This window comes from Stegastes partitus, unplaced genomic scaffold, assembly GCF_000690725.1.
Source record: "Stegastes partitus isolate 25-593 unplaced genomic scaffold, Stegastes_partitus-1.0.2 Scaffold1435, whole genome shotgun sequence".
NCBI lineage: Eukaryota > Metazoa > Chordata > Actinopteri > Pomacentridae > Stegastes > Stegastes partitus.
In genome coordinates, this window is record NW_007579166.1 from 139,286 (window position 1) to 156,711 (window position 17,426).

A 17,426-nucleotide genomic window follows, 5' to 3' on the forward strand; every position below is an offset into this window, starting at 1 on the left:
CATCTACCCGATCTGTTCACAATAAACTTTTAAGGAGGCAGCCTTCAGAATGCTGTCCAAACAGGGGGATTGTGTTCCCTCTCTGTGTCCTCACAAGCATGATGTACGTCAGGTAAAGGAGGGGACCTGGTTAGCAGATTTTCAGTCCATCTCCAACCCAAAAAAGTCAAACATCTTGTTGAGGCAGGGGATCGGGGAACCAAGGTGCAGACACAGATACAGGCAGGAGGTTATTAGATGACAGATTAAACAGAAACCAGTGTAGATGGGGGGGCTGGACTGAGATAAGAAAAGGGGCAACGTTACAAAAACCTATGAAAAACTCTAAATGAACACCAAGAGGGAAACCTAAGGAAAGTAATGTGACTAAACTAAAACTAGAACAACAAAACAGGGATACGCATGGGGGGGGAGGCTGCAAGCTGGCTCAGTGGTTAGCACCGTTGCCTCACAGCCAAAAGGTCACCAGTTGGCGTCCCGGTGAGGACACCCGGGATCTTTCTGCGTGGAGTCTCCATGTTCTCCCCGTGCAGCGTGGGTTCTCTCCGGGTTCTCCAGCTTCCTCCCACAGTCCACAAACATGCTGAGGTTAATTGGTGATTGTAAATTGTCCGTAGGTGTGAATGTGAGTGTGCTTGGTTGTCTGTCTCTAAGTGTAGCCCTGTGATAGACTGGTTACCTGTCCAGGTGAACCTGCCTTCACCCTGAGTCAGCTGGGATAGACTCCAGCCCCCATGACCCTAGTGAGGATTAAGGTGTATAGATGACGGATGGATGGATGGACACTCATGGGGCTGGGGACCAAACTAGAGGGGAAGGCTGGTTCGAGTGAATGCAGGTTGGGGATCAGTGGCAGGAGAAGACCGGCTGTGGGGAGGATCCAGGTGGAGAGCTGGTGCAGGGGGGGTCCAGGTCAGAGTGGCTCGGAGACGACAAGCAGGAGACTGAACCAGCAGAAACACAGGGGATGAAGGTCTATGGTCTGACAGGGTGTGGGGGAATGGACCGGGCTTTGTGATTGAGGTGAGGTGAACTGATCCCCACAGCTGTCTCCAATACCTGTAAGAGAGGGAGAAACAGAGGGAGACAGGAGAGCGCTGAGGCATGAGGGTCATGACACATGTTTAATGGCAGACTCCTCCTCTCCTGGTGCCCGTCACCTTTCCACAAAACCTTCAAAAAATATGTCTTCATGTGTTTCTTCCATCATGATGCTTCTTTCAGTGGTGGTTGTGTTATGACTGTACAGTTTGTGCTTCAGGATGTCGGTTGTGTTTGGCTCTGGTCGTTGATCAGCTGCAGTCAGTCCAACTGAATGTAAACGTTTCCAAAGACCCAAGGAATGAATGGAAGTACGTCAAATTATCAACAGGAAGTGCTTGGAGAGAAACACACAGGAGCAACTTTACATCTCTTTGCCTCTTTCCTTATCTACTGTATTTTAAAACAACGTAATTTCCAAAAAGCTGTTCTCATTTACATATTTCTGTGTTTCTGCTGTCGGACAACAGAACAAGTATGATCCCATTTCTTCAGCAGACTAAAAATAAAAACCCTCTCTTTTGCTTATTTATATAATGTTGAAACTTCCAGTTTAACGCACCATAATGTGCAAACTGTTATTTAAAATGTGTAACGTGCTATAACACACACTGACATAAAGACCCCTGTAGCCACTATTACATATCAACTGAAACTGATTAAATGCAATAAGCAGTTATGTTTATATGGTTTGTAGTTGAATTAATGATGATAACACTCACTTTCCCAGTTAGTGTGCACACAGTGTGTCGCGCATAAAATGTGTGTGTGCGTGTGTGTGCGTGTGTGTGTGTGTGTGTGGATGTGGATAAGTGTTGGAAAAGAACATTTTAGCAAGGTCAGCATTTTCAAAGAGTGAACCTTTCCTTTCATTAAATTTCACTGCTGAGAAACTCTCCAAGGTCACCCTGGATGATTCACTAAAGGGTGTGTGTGTGTGTGTGTGTGTGCTGCAGTCTTGTTGTGTTTCTTTCCTCTGTCTGTGCATAAGTCCTGTAGCTTCTCATTTTCACTCAGAATGAACGTTTCCTGTATCTCAGCCGCCTCACTTTCCATCTTTGACCATTTGTACAGTTTAGTTACAGAATCCACGAAAGAGCAAGTTGATAAAAAATGAATTTTTTTGTAAACTAGATTTTGTCCACAGGTGGATTTGGGGTTTGGGATCTGAACTTGTTACTGAAGGTGCTTCAGGTGTGTTTGTCACCTCCTTCAGTTGAACTGTTTCTTCAACAAAATCACATTTAGTGTCAAGTTGTGGTTGAAGCAGCCAAAAGAATCGTGTCTCGGATAGCAGGGTGTTAGCATTAAAAGATAATTCTGCTGTCTTGCTTTCCCAAAATCCTCATCATATCAGAACTGATAAGATTGTACTTCAAGGATTCAAGGATTCAAGGAACTGTTATTGTCATGCCAGCTCATATTTAGATGTTTGTGGTACGAAATTGGTTCTCAGGTCCCAGTTTTTATAAAAAAGCCTAATAAATAATAAGTACAATTGTAAGAGAAGAGCAATATATAAGTGAGAATACAAGCAAATAAGTGTACTATAGTAAAAAAATAAATGTACTGGTTTGTTTCCAACATGTATGATCCTCTGACGGCTCATATTTCATGACCTGCCTGACATCACTCATCAAGATGACTTAAAACCTCGACACACAGGCAGATACAACAAACTCCAAGTTCACTGGTAAAAGCCAGAACAAAGTACAGATTATACAGGCAAAGAGAACCAAAGAGCCGGGCTGAGATCAGTGTGTGATCACAGGCCGGATAGGGGCAGGCAAACAAAGAAATGCTGAAATGTTACGGCTGACGCACAGTGAGTCTGACAAGGGGACAGTTGTGAAGCCCTGGTCTCCAAACTGAGGCCCTGCAGGCTCTGGACCCTCCCGGGCCTGACTGACATCACAGCTGCAGTGCTGAGCCTGTGAGTTCATGTGAGCTCGAAGTGGAATAAAAAAAGAGGACTAGAGCACACCATGCACACGTTGCTTGGAAACAACTTATCAGCAGTAAAAACAAAGTGGATTTGGCCTTGTGTTTAATCTGCTGCTAAACCGATCACTCCCCGTTAGTGATGCTACAAAATTCACATTAAAGCAAACAGTTAGGAAACCCATGACCATCTGTAGATCCTGATATTGGACTCACCTTCACCTACAGATAAACTTCTGTGCAGATTTCTTCCCTTTGTGCTTCAGGTATGCACTTTTCCAAAGGGGCAGGACAGTCATCAGTGTCGTTATAAACTATGGGCAGGTTTCTCCGGAAAATCTGCAGAACTCATCGTCAGTGATGTCGTTGTGTTCCCAAATCATTCACCTGCTTCCTTTCCAGACTTGCTGGTCTGTGCTCTGAGAAGTTCACTGATCTAATGTCCCTCACGGCTGCTATCAGAAGTGCAGTGATGGGTACAAACAGACGAGATTCTTCTTTTTTTTTTTAAATCTTATGTTTCTACAGTAACGCTGCCTTTCATCAGCTCTGCTGTGATGTGATCAAATACAATTTACTGGACTGTCATTGGACGAAGGGATTGACTCGTCTGCTTATGTTCAGTGTGATTCATTTTTACGGATACGTTTTGGCCATGTGTGCATTACCACAACATACCAGGTTAGTGAACTGTACAGTGATGGGCCTGGATGAGGACAAGATGGTGGACCGACAGGCACCTCCATGGTTGACAAAAACAAACAAGCGACCTCAGCAGCATAAAAAGTTGGTCCCTCCATTTATTTTATTTTTTTAAGCGAACGTCTGCATTGTACATGTACAGTATGTGAGGATGGGAGGACACAGCTGTGAGATACAGATGAAGCACTTTTAAGGTTTTATTCAATGTTTCCTATCAAACCTTTAACATTTGGAAGAATCCAGAGAGTGTATGAGGTGTGGCTGGACAGCAGTTTGCCTTTTATAAATGAAATCAACATTTAAAACTGTATTTTATGGGCTGTGGCTTTAGCTCACCTGGTTGAGCTGGTGACCCGTGTACAGGGGCTGTAGTCCCTGATGCAGCAACCATAGGTTCAAATCCTGCTCATGGCCCTTTGCTGCAAGTCCTTCCACATTCTTCTCCCCGACTTTCCTGTCTCTCTCTCTTCACTGTCCTATATAATAAAAGGCCAAAAAAATAATGAAAAAGAAATCTATGATTTTGGGTTGTCTGTGTCAATGTGTTAATAATCGATTATCTGAAACAAAGGATGTCTATGGGGGGGTCACAGCATGTTAGATATCAGTGGATCATTTGCTGACTGTTTTTCATCAAAGTCCTGGAGGCCCAAGAACAAAAGTGGAACAGAGCAAAGGCCTCCATGACCAGAGGGAGACACTCTGAACCCTCTGTATACAAAATAAAAGTATTCTGGATCTGAAATGTTCTGTTCATGTTCTGACGTGTGAACGTGGGTAACACTTTTGCTTACACTCAGTTTTTGTAGGTGTAAGTTGCAGCGATTACTGTGAACTTGTTTCATTCTGTTTTTGAGAACAAAGGATGTGCTGTGGATCACATCCATTGGTATGTTTTTTATATTATTTTTTTGGCCTTTAGGCTTGATTGGATGGGCAAGTGAAGGATGGAGACAGGAAAGTAGGGAGAAGAGTGGGGGAAGGACCTGCAGCTGAAGGCCCTGGGCTGGATTTGAACCTGTGGCTGCTGCATCAGGAACAATAGCTCCTGCTATTCTGCTAGATTAGTCGTAGCAACTGGACTTGCTTGAGTTCCTTGAAGACGTTCCACCTTCATCCAAGAGGCTTCATCAGCTCTGACTGACTAGTTGGGAGTTCCAGATATCCTGAAGGAGACATGAACACCTGAGCTTCAGTTTCAACTGCTGCGATTAATCTACCAGAATAACCATGACCTGGATGACCGAGAATCTTCACAGACAACAGCTCCTGTTAATGCGTCTCCAGCTCAACCAGTTGAGGCTGGGCGTCCATATTAGTCAGCATCTCACAGGGTCTCTGAGTAAGGCTCAGCCCATTCACTTAGTCTAATGAGTAAATTTGATTTAAATATGACTTAAAACATGTAAAGCCTGCTTATAAAGACACAGTGAATTAACATTATAATGGCACATTTTAAAAATCTACACTAATTACAAACTTAATTTAAAATGCTGTTTTAAGCCTCTCAGTTGACTTTTAGAAAATATTTCCACTAAATAAACCTATTAAGATGTGAGCTTCGTTTATTACACATGCAGTGTGCAAATCTCTAATAACCAGCAGTGTTTTGACAAATATCAGACTGCATGCCTGTTTATAATCCAAAGCTAAACAGAAAATCAATTATAGGAAGGAAGAGAGTTCAGCTGTGATGGACAGAGTGAGGCAGGAAGAACTGATAAAAATGAGTGTACGGCATGGACGGAGAAGTTATATTAGATGCTGATAAAAAAAAACACAATAATTGAGTGGAATACATGGATGTTTTGCTTTGGATCTATGCACTGCCTTTGCAGAAAAGAAAAAAGCAAATAGAACGTGGCCTCATCCCTCAAGGTACAGATAGAAACGCACATATCTTTGTCTGCCTCGGCCTGGTTAGCGGGCTGATGGGTTGAGTGCAGTCAGTTGTACATGGGGCTGTCCACACACTGCTATCAGACACGTGCCACACACACACACACACACACACACACACACATACAGCTGTTACGCTTGAATTCCTCAGCTGACCACACGTGCCACACACACACACACACACACACACACACACTCATGCCAGTGACTCTTGAATGTTCTCTGTGCTGACAAATCTGATCCACTAATATGGCTAACCTACATTCAGAAGCCCAGGATGATTAAATGCTACAGTCCAAACTCCGTCACACACTTTGCTTCGGCTTCCTGCGTTCGCCTACAGACCCGTTTAAATCAGTGTTCTCCTCTGTGGTTTCATCACCATCTCAGTCTAAACACGCACACGTTTCTCAAGGACAGGCTGACCAGCCAGGCAAGAAGGAAACAGTAAACAGTGCAATTTAGTTCTCCTGCCTGCTGTGAGTGACAGCGTCCTGCATGAAGCTGCTGCTGTTCAGTAACTTACACTGATTGCTTTTGTTCTCAGTAGATGATAGCGCGGCATGGACAAGCCCCTCTCCTGGCACTGTTACATTCCACAGTATGTTTTCAATTTAGTTCAATAAAATATTCATATAGCACCAATTGACAACATCTTGGTGATGAATCGCTGCCTTACCGCGGTGGAGGGGTTTGAGGGTCCCTGTGATCCTGGGAGCCATGTTGTCTGGAGCATCAGTCCCTGGTAGGGTCTCCCAAAGCAACTGGTTCTGGGGGAGGGACCAGACAAAGAGCGATTCAAAGACCCCTGATAACATCGAAACAAAGCAAAGCCGCCACCTCGCCTGGACCAGGGAAACCGGGGCCTCCTCCTGGAGCCAGGCCCAAGGTGGGGAGCTCGTGGAAGAGTGTCTGGTAGCTGAGCCTTGGGGCCCACGGGGCTTGATCGGGTACAGCCCAAAAAAGCGACACAGGGCCGCTGCCTGGAGGGCCCACCACCCTCTGGCCAAGAAATCACCGGGCAGTAGGCAGGAGGGGCGTCCTGGCGTTCCGCCCCCTGGTGGTGTCGACTACTTTTGGGGACATGAAACGTCACCTCACTGGCAGGGAAGGAACCCGAGCTGATGCAGGAGGTGGAGCAGTACCGGCTAGATATAGTCGGACTCATGTCCACGCACAGCAAGGGCTCCAGAACCAAACTCAAGATAGCTTTAGTTGTTGTCATTGCTGTTTAGGAGCCTCTAGCCGTTCAGTCATAGACTCGTCCCACCAAGATGCAGCCCAGAGTGCCACAAGAAATAATTCCTGCTCTTTGCCATCAAACTATATAACTCCTCAGTCAAAGGGTCAGACCCCCAGAGTCCATCGTCACACTGGGGTCATTATGCTTCTGTGAACGCAGCCAACTAGCTTCTCAATTCACTTCACTATTGAGTTAACACTCAATCATTTTCAATAACTTGGTGTGATAACTATGTGTCTCTGTGCGATAAAACACTAGTTGTTATATTACATACTTACATTTTATTTCTGGAAAAAAAAAAAAAATCACATTTCACATCTATACTTATGCTGTTTCTACTCATGTTTCTATTTCTAGGACACATGTTTCTACTTCTGTTTATATTTTTAGATCATATTTTTCTTCTTATGTTGACCTATATATTCTGTGTTGTTAATATTTCTGAGACTTTAAATGGGAGCAATTATGAAGTAAACAATTTCCTCTGTCAGATCAACAGAGTATTTCTGATTCTGACTAGATAACAGTGCAGTGCTTTGTTCCTCCTTTCTTCAGTCTATACCTCTGTATGCATGAGTGCAGGAGCTCTCTGCACATGAGTAAAGGCGTGTTAATACCTGGAGCTCCTCCATCTCTCTCCAGCATCATGCATCACCCATCAGGGCGTCCCACACTGCCCCCGTCAGAGCAGCACCTGCAACTTCCACAGTTCTGATCATGTCAGTGATGACATTGTTATGTGGTGTTACATTACATCTGAGCTGCTCCTGCATGTATTTTAAAAGATGGGGCTGCGTGTCGTTTCAGATGTTCACTGTAGAGGAGTGCATGTTGTCCCTGTTTAGTAAAACAGGAAAATAAATCTCACTGCCTTTCAGTTGCAGTCTGACCGCGCCCCTTGTGCATCTATTCCACATCAGCCAGGGAGCTCTCTGTGCTCTTTTATTCTATCTGTCTCTGTCTTCACGGTGATTTGTCACCACAAATACATCTGCTGTGGCAACAGCTGTTGGCAAGGCAGCTGAGGGTGACACCTACGATGAGGTGTGACAGCAGAGTATTTTTAGCTCATCAGCCAGGTAGCCACAAAGTGTGAGTTCAGACATTTCTGAGGATCTTTTGTGAAAGCCTGCTTTGTAAAAGCCTCGTATTATGGAATGAGGCTCGCAGAGGACATCTTGTGCCTGTGTTTCAATGTGAGCAATCTTAAATCAGAGTTCAGTTTATCATCATTACATACATCTTTTTTCAGATGTGAATAACACTCACTAACTAATATCTGACTGCCAGTAACAGGAGGCATGTGCACTGAAGAACTCCTGTGTTTCATGGTTCCATGGAGGACGTTGTGTTCATGTAGAAGGTGGTGGTCATGAGAAAGATCTCCAAAGTCAGGAGAAGTGTTCTCATGCCAGGGTTGCTGACAGGGTGTGTCTGGACTCCTGGGTGCTCTGAGACCTCTGATAACAGTTCTCTATACTGTCAGTATCTACTACTTTATGGGGTGGGGCGGGTCACGGAGGTTGGACACGTTCTGAACTTTGGTAAAATGGCTAAACCAGCCGTTGTTGGATTAAAATGGGGACAGATTCAGCAACTGCATAGCAGAGCCTCAAATGTTTTCAGACATACTTTTCACTGAACGGTGTTTGTGACCTAGTGGCCCACTAGTGCACCAGTATTAAGCGGGCGATATTCAGAAGTGACATGTTAATGCCCATCTAAAGTCGCCCCTGTGGACATGTAGTGTAACTGTTGCAGTACAATGGTGACCTGATGATCAGTAAACAGGTGAGCCACGCCCTGTCACAGGGGCCCTAACTCAGCTGGTCATCCAGCTGGGCTATAGACGGAAACACACACACACACACACACACACACACACACACACACACACACACAGGTGAAGGCTGTGACAATTGCATCCTTTTAGACTCCAGGGGGATAGTTTGGATTTGAAATCATTTTTTTGTGACACCAGTCCTGGAACTTTTCTGACACGCCTCGTACAGTTGTTGTGGTTTCATTACTTTTCTATTTTCCATTAAAAATATTCATTATGGATTCTGTTTCTTCACAGTGTGACAGTTTTGTCCCACATTACTGGGACATCTAGCGACGCAGTAGATAAATCCTTGTGTATGAGTAGGTATATGAGGCCTCTGAAGCCGTACCTGCTCATTTATTTATTTCATTTTTCTCTTGTGAAAAAAATATGTCAACCTGCAGTTTTATGTTGGATTACAAACATAATTCATGAATCAGTTAATCAGACTAACGCTCGTCTTTGCTCTTCCTCCCCTTCCATCCCGGTCTCAGCGGTGGTGGTTCCTGACGGGCCGTCGGAGAGGGCCGGGCTGGGCGACGAGCTCGGCAGCGAAGAGGATCTTCTGTATGAAGAGTTTCGCAGTTCTGGACATCGTTTCGGACACCCAGGAGGAGGTGGAGGAGAGCAGCTCGCCATCAACGAGGTAGATAAAACCCAACTATGGGCTGCATGTCTTTTATTAAGAGAAGCTCTGTGACTTACATGCATGAAGTGGATTTGACTGAGGTTTAAGACTGCTACATGTAAAACCAGTACTCTTATGGCTCAAACGTGTTGTTGTTTGTTTGTTTTTAACAAAAATGACCAAAAATCACCTAAAAATTTGTCAGAAGTATAAACCTCTACTGCTATAAGAATCCAACCAAATCTTTCCATAGTTTCAGTGAATGTTGTCCGACCCAAAGACTATCTATTGTCCACGTTTCGTTCTCCTACGTTCTCCGCCTCTCTTACCCGATAATGAAAACTGTTAAAATACCCAAAGTTTAGGCCGAAATATCTCCAATGCCGGAGAATACTTCCAAAAACCAAGCATACCGTCTAAAAGGAGGGACGTCATACTGACATTTCCTGCAAAAAGTCTTTAGCCACTCACTGAATTATTCTACAGGACGACTGCAAACGCTTCTTCCACCACAGGTTAGACGCTTCAATTGTTTTCATTATAACGCGCTGATTTGGTAATTATGGATCCAGACTAATAAAGAAAGTCCTCCTCCTCGGCCTGGATTCCACCACGTCTCTGGGTCCTGGACTTTCTGATCCCAGTCTGTTTGAGTCAGAAAGAACATCTCCAACTCCATCACGCTGAGCACTGAAGCTCCTCAAGGCTGTGTGCTCAGTCCACTGTTCACACTGCTAGCACACGACTGTGCAGCCACACATGAGGGGATCCAGACCATCACGTTGCTGATGATACCACAGTGGTGGGACTCATTCACCAGAACAAAGAATCAATGTACAGAGATGAAGTGAAGCCCCAGAGGGCTGGTGCAGCAAGAACAACCTGCTGCTCAGCGTGGACAAAACCAAGGAGATGATCATCGACTTCTGGAGCTCACGTCCTGAGCATGCTCCTCTCAGCATCAGCGGCTTCACAGTGGAGAGAGTGGAGAACATCAGGTTCCTCGGAGTGCAGATCTCCAGGACCTGAGCTGGAGTAAGAACACCACAGCGATCATCAGACGGTCCCAGCAGAGACTGCATTTCCTGAGGAGGCTGAAATAAGCCTCTCTCCCTGTCAGCATCCTCAGGACTTTCTACAGAGGTTTGGTGGAGAACATTCTGACATCCTGCATCTCCACATGGTGCTCCAGCTGCAGTGTGTCAAACAGAAAAGCCCTGCAGAGGATAATTAGAGGAGCTGAGAGGGTCACCTCTGTCCAAGAACGTCTCCAGAGCCGCTGCAGGAGCAGGACCCTGAACATTGTCAGGGACTCCTCACACCCTCTAAATCAACTGTTTGAACTGCTGCCATCAGGAAAACGTTTCCGGAGCGTTAAAGGAAGAACCTCCAGACTGATCAACAGCTTCATGCCACCAGCTGTCAGAATGCTGAGCTGCTGATCCAGATATACAAACACTTCTTTATTTAAATTGCTTTAAGTTATTGAATCCTGAAGAAGAACTCTCTCATCCTGCCTGTAGTACTGTGTATGTACAGCAACATGACAATAAACTGGATTTGACATTCAGAAACTGCAGTCATGATGTCGTTGAGTCTGAAGAAGACATAGACAATGACTCTGGAAGCTTCTGACATTGTGAATGAGAAATAAGCTTCTGTGAATGTAGATGTAAAGGTGAGTGTGGCCGTTTTCAACAATGGAGTGTTTGTGTTGAAATATAAACGCTAACAATCAACTCAGGGTCATGAAGAAACCCTGATTTGACCCCTTATACGTTACTGAAGGCCCAATTCAGTTATCGATGTCCTACCTTGAGCAGGTTATTTCAGGGTTTATTACTCACCTTGACAAACATGTTGATGAAGAAACTGTTCGTTAACGATTGAGTCGGCAGATATTGATATGTTTGGATGTGAGGACTCCTGGATGAAGCGTGAGGCTGGTGGGAAGGGAAACGGAGCCTGTCTTCGGCAGAGGGCTGGACTTTGGTGGCAAAAAGCGCTGGGGTTGCTGGGTTATGTGGTTGTCATGGATACCTGCTCCTGACTTGGCTGATGCACAGGCTCAGTACAATGTTGTGTACACAGCAGATGCATGCACCTCGGTGAAGCTTTGTGATGCACCGTGTGGCTCGAGCTGATCTACCTGCTCTTCGTGGTACGTTCCAGACAGAACCCTGCACTGAACAGAGGTTCAGTCAAAGCAGCCTTTGGCCAAAAAATGCAATCATGCAGACAACAGTTTGTTACTGGAATCAAGCACATAGAGTTCTGATCTCCTGCTCCTCTCTGCCTCGCTGTAGTCTGCACTGGGATTGGTTCATAGTTACACACAGACAGCCAATGAACGCAGACTTCCATGGCACAGCTGCATGTCACCCGGTTTTCTTCTTCTCTCTGAAAATCAAGCAAACCACACAGAGTTGGCGCTTTGCTGCCATCCTGTGGGTCACTGGTGTATGTTATCTCGGGTCATCAGCCCTTTTTGTACATCTTCTGCCCTTACCTTCTCTCATCACAGTCTCTCCTGTCTGAGAGGGGAGGAAGAGACGCGAAGAGAGAAAACAAACCGGCATTCAACTAAATAAGATGCTTTAGAGACGTCGGTTTAAAGCAGCATGTGGCTTCACCTGTCCATCGGTTCTATTTTATAATCTCTGTCAGATGAACACAACAGTATTCAGAGTAACTTACAATCTAATGCACAGATGCTATTTGCATTTTCTATACACCTTTGAGACATCCTTCGAGATGGTTTACTCTAAGATAAGATACTAAAAGATCCAACTCACAAGTAGGAGGAGATGTGGAAAGTCAAAAGTGAGAAATTGAGCATTGATCCAGTTGATATATTCTAAGAGACAATTATGAAATAGAAAAAAAGAATATATAATAATACGAGGTATTTTACAAATATACATATATACAAAAGTTAGAATTATAAATACCAGGATATGCATTTTAATTTTTGTTTGTTTTGTTTTGTTTTTTCCACACAGCTATGTCACATCGGTGAGGTTTATTCCACACATATTTTAGTGTATTTATGAGGCTCAATGGTGAAGTTATGTCTTCTGTTTAGTGTGGTGGCAGCTCTCATAAAGAAGCTGTTCCTAAGTCTGTTTGTTCGGGCTTTGAGTGACCTGTAGCGCCTGCCAGAGGGCAGCAGGTCAAACAGGAGGTGTCTGGGGTGGGAAGAGTCTGTAGTGACGTAACTCGCTCTGCTGTGATAACGAGAGCTAGAAATGTGCTCTTGGCAGGACAGAGAGCAGCCGGCGTACCACGCTGAGATGCTGAACGCCAGAATGGCTCGGTAGACGGCCACAAGCAGCTTCTCCTCCAGCTTGTTTTTCCTGAGCACTCTGAGGACATAAAGTGGCAGCTGGGCCTTCCTCACCACTGCTGTGGTGTTGACAGACCAGGAGAGCTCGTCACACATGTGCACAATGTGAAAGAGTGGACACTTTCCACTCTGCCCTGGTGAATGTCGAGCGGGCCGGCTCTGCACTGCCTACAGTCCATGAGCAGGTGTCCAGCGTGAGGCTGTCCACTGAGCACCACGCTGACAGTCTCTCATCTCTATAAACAGACTCATCTCCTGCTGAGATGAGCCCAACAACCGTGGTGTCATCGGCAAACTTCATGATGGAGTTTGAGAGACGGGTCGGGCTGCAGCTGTGTGTGTGTAGTGAGTACAACACTGTGGTCGTGTTTCAGGTTTGGCTGAATGTGAGATGCCTGTGATGAGATGTGGTTGCTGTGGTTGTATGTCCAGCTTCATCTGTGTGGATTATCTTTTTTCTCTCTGTTTTATATATAATCGTGAACTCAGCATCTTTGGCTGTTTCGAGGGCAAAACTGATCATCTGAATACACCAAAGACAGTTTCACTGCTTTGAGTTTTCCGTTGTCTTGTCTTTGTGTGTAAATAAGTGAGAGGAGCATGTTGTAGATCTGCAGTGGTGCTTCCACCTGCATATTAAGGTCAGGTCCATGGAGAGGTGTAAGCAGGAAGAATACCAGCTCACTGACGATACCAGGTCGGCTGCTACAGGCTGATCTGTTCAAACTTTACTGTGAGGATGACAGAGGGGCAACATCTGAAGAATTAGTAGCATCTTCTACACATGGACAAAGTACTGTACTTTCATTTGATTGGCTAATCATGAATAACTGTTTGTAGGCACCCAAGTAAATGAAGATATATGAAGACTTCATTTGCAAAAACAGATTCCTCCATCTTCACAAACCTTCATAAACCCGCTTCTCCATCGTCCACCTGAGACAACATCAATCAACCTTCAGTTATGTCTATTTTTGTCATTTCTACTGAGTCAGATCCACTCAGCTTCAGTTTGATTGATATCATCTCAAGCAAACAGCAAAAAAAGACGTTTTCTGAAAATCTACAAAAATGGAGTTCTCTGTTTTTGCAAATGAACTCTTCATAATTTGATTGGTGATGACAGCGTGCGATAACAATTTTTTTCCCAACAGACGCTTGAGGTACTAGAAATAATCAAAAGCTCCTTTCAGCCACTCTTACAGCAATGCGTCTGAATTAGAACCACTTTTCCATGAAAGTTGAGATGGTGATGTCACACCTGGTAATATTTCTGTCACATTAACAGATATACTTGAAGTTGTGTGAAGCAGTTTGGGAAAGTCTTTGTCCACGTTTCAACACCAGCATCGGTCCAAAAACATTACAGAGAACAAAAGACACGGTTTGTGTGCCAAAGTCACTTTGCTCTGCAGTTTCACACCTATTGCAAACCGAAGTTCTTTCACTGCGACGGAGACCGAGTCTGTTTACTGAGACTAACCAACGGTGAGTCTCAGCTTCCACAAAATGTTAACAGGAGTTCAACTTTAGCCTCAACTCCAACTGTTGTCTTTTTTTTTTGTTTTAAGTATCTTAAATACTTGCAGCATTAGACAGAGAGAGAGTTGCACGTGTTTGTGGCTGCATGACAACAGCAGCTACATATAATAATTAATGATTCCTGGCAGTCAGAGTCCTTTTCTTCACACACAGGACTCATATATGTACAGTGATCCTGTGGCTGTCATTCAGCCCTACAAAAACGTACAGGTGTAATTATTGTCCTCCATTATTCTCCTTCACCCAGACAGCGCCCCCTGGACTGTAGAGTTGGTAATTCAGCTCATCTACTATCAAATTTCAGACGAAGTTGTTGCTTGTGAGGTGATTTTAAATCTATATTAATGCATCATTCAACAACACACCCCTGCAGATGTGCCCACAAACACACACACACACACACACACACACACACACACACACACACACACACACACAGTTTCCCTTCCTCTGCCTTTTATTCTCCCTGGCCTCCATCGTAGCCCTCCCTCCGTCGCTCTCGTTCCAACAGCCCACCCCCACCCTGCTACTCTCCCTCCCAGGAGTTGCTATGGCTTTGCCTCAACTACTCCGGTATCCAGGATGTGCTGACACACTCCGCGTTCTGATTGGCTGCGAGCTGTGCAAGGGTGGGCAGATGAAAAAAGGAAAGGGAAGGAAGGGGGGGAAAAAAAGAAAAGAGGGTGATCCTGGTAGTTAGATGGATGGCTGAGGTAGCACAGCTCCAGGCAGAGCGTCGAGCACCATTTTAGAAGGAGCTATTAAAGGAGAGAAAGGGTGGGCAGAGATAGAGCGATAGAAGCAGACCAGAGGCAGAACAAATGGTTGGTTTGAGAGGCAGAAACAGCGAAGCGTATGTAGGCTAGAGCGCGAGAAGAACGCGCTGGAAAACAAGCAGACAGCCGGATAAAAAGAAGAGAAGAGGAAGAGAAAGAGGAGGAGGAGGAGGCATGATCATGTACCAGAGAGATGCAGCATCCCATCCTTCGTCTTTTATCCTGACGTCCTGACTGAGAGAGAGCAGAGGAACCGAACGGAAGAGAAGGACCGAATCGGTTGCAGATAGGAGGAAGAAAGGTGCCTGTTTCCCGGGAACGGAGGAGAAAGGGAGTGGAGGTGGAGGAGGAGGAGGAGGAGGAGGGGGATACTCAGGACCTAACACACAAATAGCTTCACAGATTCACTCATACATACTGACACAGATAGGCACCCAGCCTCCACGGGCAGGCCGGGGCAACGCTGGGCATCGGCAAAGTGGCAGGAGAAGCAGAGGAGGTGACCGCCGGAGCCGAGAGGAGGAGGAGAGCAGCAGCGGCGCCAGAGGACAGCGACGGCGATAGTCGAGGAGGACAGCGAGGTGACGCGGTGTGGTGTGGAAGCGCCGCGCTGAGGGAAAGACGACGGGGGAGGGGTGCTGCTGCTGAGGAGGAGGACGAGGGGGAGGCCAAGGGACTGATGGCTCGTGGCAGCGGTTCGGGGAGGTGGAGCAGGCAGAGGATGGGATTCTTCAACACCATGCTGCGCTGCAACCTCCCCCCAGAGACCCAGAAGGTGGTGGTGTTCCTCATCATGATGCTGCTCATCATCATCAACGTGGTGCTCATGTTCCTGCTGGCCTTCCAGTAGACTGCACGCAGAGACCCTCACACACACACACACACACACGCACACACACATATAGACAACAGACACATGCTACTGGATGGAGGGAGTGACCAGATAAACTAAAACACAGAGGAACAGAGGAGGACTGTCCTGTTAATGAGCAGCGCTGCTCGGATTGATGGGTGTCCAACATGGCAGCAGCAGCAGCAGCAGCAGCAGCAGCAGCACACAGGTACAGCCAGGAGGGGAGTCGTTCTGTGTGAGCGTGGATGCTGTTTGTTCATGTGTGTGATCAGAAATGATGTAAACACGTGACACTGGGTTGATGTGAGCATGTTGGGTGGGTTCCTCTGGTCGTAGTGACTATCTGTACAGATGGTGGGTCTCTAAGATGTCTGTCTCATCACTTTCACTCCAACTCCACTCAAAGGAGCCGTTAGAGTCGAAGTTGTGGTGCTGTCAGAATGAAGCTTGTGTCATTTTGTTCTACGATAAAAAAAATACACAAACCAACAGTGTGTTAGTGTGTCTCACAGTACTTTTAATCTCCCTGACTGTGGCTCTCCAGCCCACTGCTTCACTAACATACAGTCTGATGTTTAAAAGGATCAGTCGTTTCCCTAAATAGCTCATAATTGTAGTTTTTTTTTTTCCTCAAATGTCAATCAAACAGAAAGAAATAGTATGTTTGGACATTGGAGCTCAGTCCCACACACACACACACACACACACACACACACACACACACAACCTTACAGCTTAAAGTACTACGACAGCAACATCTCAGTAGTTTATGCACCTAAATCACATCGAAAACTGTTTTCATTCTGATTTGGATGAACCTAGAGTTTTAAAACAACATTGATAAATCAGTGGGCTTTCAGATCATGTCACACACTCGTACCCTCTTTGAAAACACAACGGGGCAGTTTGAACAGAGTTAATTTGTGTTCTGATACGACCAGCTTGTTTCGTCACTGGTTAAACCTCATAGCGATGTCATTTATTATACTAGATCATTTATTATAAAAGTGTAAAGGGGCAGCATGCAAACAGAACCAAGTCCAGCCACTATTTCTGTCTTTTTGTTAATTATAATTTATTTATTTATCCCAGTTGCAACCTATTTACAGATATTAAAGAAAGGCCTTCCCCCTTTGTTCATGTTGAGTCTTTCACAGTAATAAGTCTGCCTGTTTTCTGCTCAGCACCATTATTATCCATGATATTCATGATATTCACGATTCTGCTACTGAAGGCTTTTTTAATCACTACGTATTCCAAGCTGCTTGTCCTCAGCTCCTTTTACTGCTGTTAAGCTACTCCTGCTATCGAGACTTCCTGGATAGATCTTTCAAATTAAAACCACATGACCAGAAAGCTAAATTCTCCCTCTATCGATATGAAATACTCACAAAAAGTGTGAAGCATCAGTGGTGGTTCATAGACAGCAAAGTGATGTGAACTGAGGTTAAACAATAAATAAATAAACTGTTTTTTTGGTTAGAAAAGAGACGATCAAATGATTGCCGTCGGCCTGATGGAGCTAAGCTGTGAGAATGTGAGAAATCACGTTAGCTATCAGTGAAGGAGCAAGACTTGTACTGGTGTCGCTAATTAGCCTCGAGACAAAATGTTCAGGTTGTTAAATTAT

The 17,426-nt window shown here is 45.2% G+C and overlaps 1 protein-coding gene across 4 annotated transcripts in view; it reads left to right on the plus strand.

Annotated features, from left to right (window-relative positions):
* arhgef4 (Rho guanine nucleotide exchange factor (GEF) 4) overlaps positions 1–17,426 on the plus strand; it is an 89,148-nt gene that overhangs the window by 58,031 nt on the left and 13,691 nt on the right. For 3 of the 4 annotated variants that reach the window (XM_008299585.1, XM_008299586.1, XM_008299587.1), the window contains one exon: positions 9,146–9,297. In XM_008299585.1, the coding sequence (XP_008297807.1) occupies positions 9,146–9,297 (152 nt within the window). Of the gene's footprint in view, positions 1–9,145; positions 9,298–15,471; positions 15,719–17,426 lie in introns of those variants that run through there. The other variant, XM_008299588.1, reaches the window with a different exon arrangement.